The following is a 10,142-nucleotide window of genomic DNA, read 5'->3' on the forward strand; positions in this document are numbered from 1 at the left end:
CACTTCCTACGTTCTTTCGAATACCGTTACGAAACGCGAATCATACGATGCGTAGAAAGACAACTCGAATTATTATCACGTTCGGCGCGCTCGCGCCATCTTGCAGAGGCAATTTCAAATAAAATAAAGGAGCATTTAGTATCAACGACAACGCCATTTTTCTTCTCTGCCTTATTATCGTCAAACAAGATATCGAAATCATCCTATCTTGAAAATCGTGATTGGCTCGTATTCCCAATGATTTCAGAGACCAATTAATCGTGATCTTTTTTCATTTTTTCCTGCATAGAATTTACGCATTTCCGAGTGACATTCCTTAAGATTTTTCTAGTGCGTTCTTTGACGTCATGTGATACGATATAAGTGAAATCCTTAAATACGCGCCGTGTTTTACTAGAGAGATAAAATACAAGAACATATAATATCTTTGAAAAGTGAATTTCGTTTTTCTTATAATGAATGTAAAACTATTAAATGAGATCGATTATCTGACTCGTAAGTTTTAGATGTTCATTACTCCACGTGAATTTTTTCTGAATCCGTGATTACAAGGTCATCATTTCAGGTCTTATAAAAAAATATAAGAATGAATCGTCTGGAAATTTGCCTAATAATAATGCTACAAATAAACAGAATATAAATATGAATATAACTGAACGTAAAAGTAACGTAAATACATTTCCTGAATCTCGACCAATTGACATACTGACTTATGAAAAAACAAATAATATAAAACCTTCAACAACATCCTGTAACGTTTATGTTAATCCATATTTTAAGCCACAAAATCCTGTGGTACATATCAATCCCAAAATACACATGAAACCATTCATACATGTCAATCCTAAATTGGTAAAAAGTGTTGCTAGTACAAATGAAACTACAATGAATAATACTTCTAACATAATGAGTAATTCTCAACAAAATTTAACACAAATGGACATAAAAAAGATGAAACTTCATACAAAACCTTCAATACATGTCAATCCAAAGATAATGACCAGCATCGCCAGTTCAACCTCAATGACAGAAAATAATTATACATCTGTTAAATCAGATATTAAAGAAAGTTTTATTCAGACAGATGTTAAAAAATCAGTATATATAAATCCAAAATTAATGTCAAAGTTATCCTCCACTAAAGAATCTAAAATAGTTGAAAAGAAAGAGACCATACCAAATTTCAATCAACCTGCATGTTCAAGATTAAAATTTATAAGAAAAATTGACAATACCAAAACTCCTATAAAAAAAACTAATATGTCAAATATTTTATTATTATCAAAAAGAAAACTAATAAGAGCTAAACGCACAATGAAAGGAAATACTGTGATTTCTCAAATAGGTCCACAAAAAGTTAAAAAACTTTCTCCAACAAAAAAAATTAAAAGTACCACATTACAGAGTACAAAAAATATTGTAGCCAATAATAATACATTGCAATCCACAAATAATGGTATAAACTTATCAAAAGTGCATAATACTAAAACAAAAGTAAATAAATACAAAATCGATAGAACTGTACAATTATTAACAGAACCGAAAAAAAGTGAAAATTCTCAACCAAAGAAAGACAAGTAAATACATTCTATAGAAATAAAAATTGTTAGTGCATATATAAATATCATATATATTGCAGGTATGATTTGATGGAATTGGTTACAATTGGAGGAATAGTATATAAATCATCCAGAAATCAATTGGTTCGAAGAAGTTACTCTTTAAAGAGTATGGACATTTTTTTAACCAAATTAAATATCTATAAGTATATCTACTATAACATATACAGTTTTATATAATCATTTATTTAATTTTATTACATTTGTTTCAGGAAAGCTCGCATCAAATACTAAAAATGACAAATTTATAATTACGACCAACGGTAAGAAGCTTTGTAGACTCAAAATAACCAAAGATGTATCTAATCGGAAGAATGCTACACAAACGACTGAATCTAAACTTGGGAACACAGTTACATCAAAAATTGCTTACAAGAATAACATTAGGTAAAATTACTCGAGTCTTAATTAATTCATTAATATTTAATTAAAAATTGCACTTCAATCTCATTTTTTCTATCTCTTTCTTACCATAGTAATAAAGTTAAACAAAGGAGTATACAAATTTTGCGCAATAAAATGCGCAAAAATAACCAACCATGTTTGTTCTTCCAACGATTTGGATACTGTGCCAATCAAAAGAAGGGAACCTGTTCCAAACTTCATGACAAAAAACAGATCTCAGTTTGTAAAAAGTATATAGTTATTTTTATTTATGAGGGACGTAACTCAGGAGTTTATAATCTAAAAAAAATTATTTATTACAAATTATTAATCATTTTTTAAGTAATACTTGAACAAATCTAAAATTCCACTTTTACACGCATACATATGTGCAGATTTCTTCAAGGAAAATGCTTATTGGATGCATGTCCACTTTCACATGATGTTGGACCTGAGAAAATGCCAACCTGCAAATATTTTCTAGAAGCCTGTTGTACAAGAGATCAGTGTCCGTATCGTCATGTCAAAGTTTCTTCTAGTACTCCCATCTGCATAGAATTTCTACAAGGATATTGTTCTAAGGGAAACGAGGTAACGATATTTCTATTTCTATATCATCTTCTATAATTGATAAATTATGCTTCTTCATGATCGTAAATAATTCTACAAATTACAAATATGTTTACTTTATATGAAAACATATGTAATAACTAGATAACTAATAAATAACTAGATTAGTGATTTCTTATTCTATAGTGTAAGCTGCGTCACGAGTATCTTTGCCCTGAATATAATAAAACAAGCAACTGCAGCAAAGGTAAGTATTGTCCCTATCCTCATAAACCAACTACATCTATTGCCCGACAAAACAATAAGTATAGACAAAAAGAACCTAATGCAATTAAAGATCAAAGTACATCTACAATGGAGAATGATACAGAATTGACCAATCATGAATTAAGATTACGATATTACGAGAATACTGACACAGTCAATAGTGATTTTGCTACAACAAAGGATAATATTATGAAAAAAGTACAAATTATGAAAAATGTTGTACTAGCACAACAATCTGGCGATATATTTATAAACGAGGAATTCTCTAACAACAATATTGCAGAACCAAGCATATCCGAAAAAGAGTCAACAAATAATTTTGAAAACAAATTGCCGAAAAGATTGCCTCTTGGTATTCTACCTGCTTTTATCCCTATTAATTAACAGACGTGATTATTATTTAAATCATAATTATTTTAATTTTATTTATCTATAATTGCTTTTTAAATGTTCATATGCTGGGAAAAACATAATTTATTTTATATTATGCATTATTAATTTTTCAATCTCAAATGTTTTTTACTTTTGTCTTTAATAGATTAGTAAAATTCATTTGTCACATTAATATATTTTATTTCCCTATAAGCAATATTGTGATACATGTAATTAAGTTAATTATATCGTGCAATTTTATATCTTATACATACTATTATTTGACTGTACTTATTTTTACGTTTTTATTTTGCCACAATGAGTTTTAAATCAGAGTATAAAAAATTTATTAGATATATTTATATTTTACTAAATTTATTTTTATTGTTAAAATAATTCCACACTAAAATATTAAGTTATATTAAAAATATAACTATATATGAATTTTCAATTATGAGTATTATGATTGAGAGAAATGTTTACAGAATATTTATAAGTTATAAAAAAAATATGCTCATTGATCTAAAGTACAAATGTGTAAAATATTGCTCTCTAAAGTCAGGAGCATTTGAGTATATTCTAAATGACATTATACTCTTAATCATTTAAGAAATTAGATCCTATTATACCCATATTTTTTCAATAAGAATATTATGCATCTTTAAGACTGAAGATGATTAATTTAATGTTATTCTGCATTTAGTTCTCCAGCATGATATTTAAATTTTACACTTAAATTCTATATGTGATTAAGTCGGGCAATTCATGTTTGGTCTTTATGAGAATCTATATATTTATTCTTCCATATTATTTTTTATTATTTTCTCTGTTAGACATATACGAAGTATGAAAATTATATTTTGTAAACTGTATAAGACTCCTGTAAAAATAAAGGATGTATATTTGTTAATAAAGATTTTACCTCTAATATATTATTGTCTTTTTTTATTCATTTTATTTATATATCCTTTAACTCAAAATAAGTTATTAAATATTAAATATTTTTCATTAATTTAATAAATAAAAACGTATTTATGAAAGATAGTAGTAGAAATAATTATTTTATTTATACAGCAAATGTAAGTTATTGCTATTATTATAAGCTAAAAAAATCGGACTATGTAATAATAAAGATAGTGTAGAATTATCAACTGATGCTGATAATATTAACCAATCGTCAAGCCAATTTTTCATATCTTCTATTGACATATTTACAGGATTTAATCCTCTAAAAGATAAAGCCTACAAATGTATTGATTAGATTGATTTCAGTAAGATATATATTATTCCAACATTCTTTCAACATTTCTTCACAATTATTCCCTTACCCAACATAACGATTCTATGGACATATTATCTACACCTCCCTCTTTAACAATAGCATCATCCATTCGTTTTAACAATATTGCCCTTTCTATTAAACGTCTCCTTCTGAAAGGTGTCCACATAGATAGTCCATGAATGCCAAGTAATTTTTTCTAAAATAATAAGTATCAAATATATATATTTATATATATTGTATATGTGTGTATATATATATATACACACACATACATAATACATATATTATATGTAATATATGTATTAACAAATAAAAAAATTTTATTTGATCATTTACCATATGTTTATGTTCAAGTGTATTCATTGAATATGGTGAACTTTTAAATAAAGTAATACATGATATCACATTTTGAATTGTTGGATGTTCACCACTACCCAAACATGCAATGATTCCATTCCATTTAATTTTTAATAGTTCATTATTAATGTAGTTAATTTTACTTTCCATACAATAAAATAATGGTCTACTGTGTTTAAACCTTTTCTTATGAAAATAAATCATAAAACTTGCTTTCTGTTCTGGTGTCCAAAAATGATGAGTCAACAGTTGTCTTGGAAATAAAAATACTGAAGGCATGATTATGTAGTTTGAAAAGGGAATCAAAGATATTAGAATAACAGGTAAAATCTTCTTTAGATCTTTGGGCATTGTATACGCCAACTGAATCTCTTGTCTTGTTAAATTATCTAAACCTTCCACATTCTGTTTCACTAGTATGGATAAATATTTTTGTAAATCAGAATAGAAATATTTGATACCATTACTGAAGTTTCGATATAACTGCATCATTTTCGGAAAATTCTTGTCTAAAGTTACTACATATTTTTGTATATAATTTACATATCTACCAAACCAATAATCTTTTAGGTTAGATACTTTCCCCTTTTTCCCATCTTTATTTCCTATTTTTATAACATAACGTTGCACTGGATTGTATAAAAAATAAATTGAGTTATGTTTTTCATAAAAAAAAACTCTTGAAATTGCTTTATGCATTGTTGTTATTTATTTTATTTATAACTCTTGTTATAGGTTGAATATGTTAAGGTTATGTTTTTGTTATTTATTCAATCAAGATAAATCGGAGAAGATATTACGTTAGTCATTTCTAAACTTCACTTATTCATAATCACTTTTACCATACCTAAACACATTTACTTCACAAAATGAATTTATTTTATACTGATATACATTTGTGTTTGAGCATGCTGAATACTGGTAATAAATTAATTAAACTAATTAAAAATTTTGATGATTTGAATACCATCTCTTTTTCAACAATCTATAAATAATATTATGAATATTATATAATAATTTATAACATGATGCAAATATTGTAAGAAAGATATATTTTCAAATTTCTCTACAATTTATTAAAAAATATTATTTAAATAAAACAATATGATTGGTAGAATTTACTTTACCATCTCAGCAAAATTCTTTCCCTGCAAGATTCTACTTGCTTTCACTACACTTGTTCCGTGACTGAAGTATACAGACGTTCTGATAGGTTTATCATAAAATCCATCTCTATCATTGGCTTCGAAGAGAACAGTCAGGGGTCGTTTGAAACAAAGAGAGTAATGTGTCAAATGGAATATATTTATATATATACATACGCGTATACTTATTGATTTCAGATTAACAGTAGTACACTTTATTGTCACGTACAAATTTAAGGAGGGGCTTGTATTGTGAGTTGCTACTGACAGCCGATGTATCTTGTTTAAAGTGACGTGTGATCGTAAGTAATCTTATTATTAGTAATCGAAAGAATAAATATTATCAATAAAAAAAATACAGCATATTTTAAACCAGTTTTTAGAATACTTTACAAAAATTACAATGTCGTTTGAACAATTCAATGGGAAATTGTCATTTATTAAAGAAAAATTTGCCGAAATCAGAAATCTACTGGACGACCATCTAAAATTTGATTTTATGCGCGAACCTTATATATTAAAATATGCAGCTATAAATCTACTTAAAGAAATAGAAGTAAATCTCACTGATTCCATCGACAATGGACAAGAAGAAGATAAAAATTTAGTAATGTTATTACTTGCTATTACTTATTTAAATAGAGGAATACTTTATGCTGATACAGAAGAACTAAAAACTGCAGAAGAGCAATTCATGAAATGCGTTGATGTACTGGAAGGTAGGGAATTGGAACCAGAAGGAGTTTTACCAATTTTAGTGACTCTAAATCAGTTGGGTATTATTTGGTCTCAATGGCATCAACCAGCAAAAGCTAAAATATTCCTTGATAAAGCAGAACAGATTTATAAAGATTTCATAAATACAAAAAATTCTTGTTGCGATCTTGTCGACTTGGTATTAAATTTTTGTATTATAGATACTAAAGAAGGTCTAAGTGCTAAGCAAGTACTAGAAAAAATGCACACATTGACATTATATTACCAAGCACAAGTATATGGAGCTTTGCAAGATCATTACAAATCTGCAGTATATTGTCACATCACATTGCGTAGGCAATTAGAACAAAATGATATAATGCAAGATTTGGATTATGTAGAATGGGCTCTTAATGCAGCTACTCTGTCGCAGTATTTCATAGGAAATAAACGTTTTACTCAGGCCAGACATCATTTAGTTGCAGCATCTTACATATTGCAAAAATATGAAAATATGATGAAAGAAAAGAAAAATCAAACAAACAGCAGAATAGTTGCAGCAGAATATGAACGTTTCAAGCACAGAAGTGCTGATATAGCTAGATGCTGGGCTAAATATGGAATATTATTGCTTAGTTTGTCAAAACACCGTCTTATACAAGAAGCAGAAAAGGAAAGTAATCCCAACAACCCCAGAAAGAGTAAATTGGATTTTAACATGAAAAATGATCCAGAAAAACCTTTTGATAATTTAAAATTTGATATTCTAATGGATGATATTAAACCATTTATAAATCAGATAACAGATAAATACCTTTTGGATTTTAATGATGCCAAACTTGTATTTTTAAATATTCAAAAATGGCTAGATCAAGCAAAATCATATTATACTCTAGACAGTCATGCATCAGATTATGTAGAAATTATACAAGATATGTCCCAAGCGTATAAGTATTTAGCATTTTTCGAAGAAAATGAAGATCGTCAGGCGAAAATGCATAAACGTAGAATAGATGTCTTGGAAGCTACTGTTAAAGAGTTAAATCCTCAATACTACAAAAGTGCATGTAGACAAATTTGGTTGGAATTAAGCGAAACATATTCCGATATTTTGGATATTAAGTTGGAACGTTTAGAAATAAGCGAAGATAAAACAGATTCTCATGCTTTGATAAAAATTAATCATTTGGCTAAAAGTGCCATTAAAAATTTTCGATTCTTTTTAGATTCATTGGAGAATAATTCTACAGATGCAAAGACTATAACGTACCCTCACGACTTTATGAAACTTGCATTAAGTTCATATTTTCAGATGGGAAGATTATACAGTAAAATCATAAGTCTTGACAAGTCTATACAATTGCAGAATATTCAGAACACTATTAATGCCTACCAATTTCTAATTGATTATTGCGAAACTCATCCAGAAGCTGCGGAGATGATGAAACAAGAACTGAGATTATGTAAAGAACTCGTTGATTTGCTTCCTGTGAAAATTATTAAATTAAGACAAGAATTATTGGAACAGTAACTTCGTCTCAATATTTAAGATAATATCTATTAAACAAATAATTCTATGTGATCAGTAGTTTCGAGAAAATCGAATTTTGATGTATGTATGTAATCTTGATGTATGTATGTAATCTTGATGTATGTATGTAACCACCTTGATGTATGTATGCGTTTAGTTTTTAAATGAAATGAAGAGTATCTTTACGTATAATTTCCGTGAAATATGTTTATAAGTATATGAATGTTAAGATATATATAATCACTATTATATATATTATGACTATTATATAATTTTTTGATGTAAAATTTAGACAACGATTTTTTTGCTACATCAAGCACCTACAATTAATCTATTATTATGAAATTCTGAAATAAAAAATAAATGCAACTCGATCTAAAAAGAAATGCGTTAGAGATCCCCATTTTTTTTTTTTATAATATGTATTTAAATATTTGTCTTAGATAAGAAAATACTCTAATGCTATAGACCCATTCACTATTATCGATTATAACTATCTTATTATTGTGAGGTATATAAATATATGACATCAGTACTGCGAAAAAATGTTGTTTTTATTCCACAAAATAATATTACTTCTTTTCTGCTTTCTTGGTTGCTTTATTAACACCAGTTGTCTTAGCTTTTTTAGCTTTCTTTTTTAATGTGAAGAAAGCATTTGTCCTCAATTTGTTTCTTATTTGTCTAGCTTTCCTCAATTTAAAACGATCGAAGTCACTAAGCTCAGCACGCTGAAATTAAGAAATTGGAAATTTGTTAGTAGAAATTTATTTTATTATATACTTCATTTTTTTAGAAATGCAAAGCAGATACTTTGAAGTTTTAATCTTTAGTTCTCTCTTTTTTTTTCCAAGAATTTTTACCTTCTTTTTAGCTGCAACCTTCCTAGCCCACATAGTATTTTTCCATAAGTTATCTATTTCACTTATCTCCCATGCTTTACGTACTACTCGTGTGGAACCGGTATACGGAAAACGTAAACGGAATTTAGTAAGATGAAGTTCATTTAACCTCATCTGACCACGTGGTACATTTGCTGCAGGTCCATCGACCAGAACCTGTTAATATTACAATTGATAAAAGAATTTGCATTAGAACTGTACTATTGTTGATACACACAAATATATATATATATATATAACTTTACTCTCAGATAATAAAATTGGCATCAGCTAAAAGTCAGCCGGCAATTCCTATCAATATAATGGGATCATCATTGAAATAATAAAATGCAAACATAATTACAGATATCTACCAGCAACTATTAAATGTAACTTAATTTATAAAATATTAAATATATATACTAGATAAACTAATAGTGTTAATAAGTAATAATTATTTATACCCGGTTCTGATCGATAACATCAACAATTGCGACGAGTTTGCCCTGGTAAGGACCATCGCTAACGTAGGCGACTCGACCCGACTCCACAAACCTTTGGAACGGCTATAAAAATATTAAACGTATTATTTCCTGTAAAAAATGATTAATTTTATATAGATCGATATTAATATAAAATGATATTAGCATATAAGGAAAGTTCGATTCAATACACGTGTAACGAAAACGGCACTACACAAACTATGTCCACCATGTGCTTGGCTATTTGATTATAAGGTTATGTTGACCGACGCTGTACATATTAGATACATCGCATATTAAAATTTCTACAAAAACATTAACTTAATATAAGTGAAGAATAGTGTAAATATACAAAACTTAGATTTTATGTTCTTACTACATTTTACGCAAGGAATATCGATGAAGTTCAGAGCCACAATGCACTTACCATGATGTACCGGAAGCGAAAGAACTGCACAGGATACAGTCGAATAAGACAGAATCAATACCAAGACTGAAACCTTATGATCCCTATATTTTCTTATACGTTTCACTGAATTTCCTTAGTACTACCAAC

The 10,142-nt window shown here is 27.9% G+C and overlaps 4 protein-coding genes across 4 annotated transcripts; 2 read left to right on the forward strand and 2 right to left on the reverse strand.

Moving 5' to 3' along the window:
• The first annotated feature begins 12 nt into the window (after nucleotides 1-12).
• Nucleotides 13-3,255, forward strand: LOC122629489 (zinc finger CCCH domain-containing protein 3). The gene is made up of 7 exons (XM_043812977.1): nucleotides 13-495; nucleotides 566-1,577; nucleotides 1,640-1,728; nucleotides 1,832-2,006; nucleotides 2,096-2,254; nucleotides 2,399-2,594; nucleotides 2,760-3,255. The coding sequence occupies exons 1-7, from the start codon at nucleotides 456-458 to the stop codon at nucleotides 3,222-3,224; spliced, it is 2,136 nt and encodes a 711-aa protein (XP_043668912.1). The 5' UTR covers nucleotides 13-455; the 3' UTR covers nucleotides 3,225-3,255.
• Nucleotides 3,256-4,252: 997 nt separating this feature from the next.
• Nucleotides 4,253-5,924, reverse strand: LOC122629491 (LETM1 domain-containing protein 1). The gene is made up of 3 exons (XM_043812981.1): nucleotides 4,831-5,924; nucleotides 4,541-4,690; nucleotides 4,253-4,454 (listed from the first exon to the last, which is right to left on the reverse strand). The coding sequence occupies exons 1-3, from the start codon at nucleotides 5,548-5,550 to the stop codon at nucleotides 4,275-4,277; spliced, it is 1,050 nt and encodes a 349-aa protein (XP_043668916.1). The 5' UTR covers nucleotides 5,551-5,924; the 3' UTR covers nucleotides 4,253-4,274.
• A 460-nt stretch (nucleotides 5,925-6,384) lies between these two features.
• Nucleotides 6,385-8,813, forward strand: LOC122629591 (KIF-binding protein). Its single transcript, XM_043813168.1, has one exon. It carries the CDS (start codon nucleotides 6,400-6,402, stop codon nucleotides 8,221-8,223), a length of 1,824 nt encoding a protein of 607 aa, XP_043669103.1. The 5' UTR covers nucleotides 6,385-6,399; the 3' UTR covers nucleotides 8,224-8,813.
• On the reverse strand, nucleotides 8,757-10,116 carry LOC122629595 (60S ribosomal protein L14). Its single transcript, XM_043813174.1, has 4 exons — nucleotides 10,014-10,116; nucleotides 9,569-9,670; nucleotides 9,087-9,281; nucleotides 8,757-8,954 (listed from the first exon to the last, which is right to left on the reverse strand). Exons 1-4 carry the CDS (start codon nucleotides 10,014-10,016, stop codon nucleotides 8,796-8,798), a joined length of 459 nt encoding a protein of 152 aa, XP_043669109.1. The 5' UTR covers nucleotides 10,017-10,116; the 3' UTR covers nucleotides 8,757-8,795.
• Nucleotides 10,117-10,142: the final 26 nt, after the last annotated feature.

This window comes from Vespula pensylvanica, chromosome 5, assembly GCF_014466175.1.
Source record: "Vespula pensylvanica isolate Volc-1 chromosome 5, ASM1446617v1, whole genome shotgun sequence".
NCBI classification, from domain to species: domain Eukaryota; kingdom Metazoa; phylum Arthropoda; class Insecta; order Hymenoptera; family Vespidae; genus Vespula; species Vespula pensylvanica.

Coding starts and splice junctions, on each gene's coding strand:
- LOC122629591 (XM_043813168.1), top strand. CDS start 6,400: ATGTCGTTTGAACAATTCAATGGGAAATTGTCATTTATTAAAGAAAAA.
- LOC122629489 (XM_043812977.1), top strand. CDS start 456: ATGAATGTAAAACTATTAAATGAGATCGATTATCTGACTC. Junction 1,729..1,831: donor AAGAAGTTACTCTTTAAAGA/GTATGGACATTT, acceptor CATTTGTTTCAG/GAAAGCTCGCATCAAATACT. Junction 2,595..2,759: donor ATTGTTCTAAGGGAAACGAG/GTAACGATATTT, acceptor CTTATTCTATAG/TGTAAGCTGCGTCACGAGTA.
- LOC122629491 (XM_043812981.1), bottom strand. CDS start 5,550: ATGCATAAAGCAATTTCAAGAGTTTTTTTTTATGAAAAACATAACTCA. Junction 4,691..4,830: donor CACTTGAACATAAACATATG/GTAAATGATCAA, acceptor TTATTATTTTAG/AAAAAATTACTTGGCATTCA. Junction 4,455..4,540: donor CCATAGAATCGTTATGTTGG/GTAAGGGAATAA, acceptor ATACATTTGTAG/GCTTTATCTTTTAGAGGATT.
- LOC122629595 (XM_043813174.1), bottom strand. Junction 9,282..9,568: donor ATGTTATCGATCAGAACCGG/GTATAAATAATT, acceptor TAATATTAACAG/GTTCTGGTCGATGGACCTGC. Junction 8,955..9,086: donor AGGTTGCAGCTAAAAAGAAG/GTAAAAATTCTT, acceptor TCTTAATTTCAG/CGTGCTGAGCTTAGTGACTT.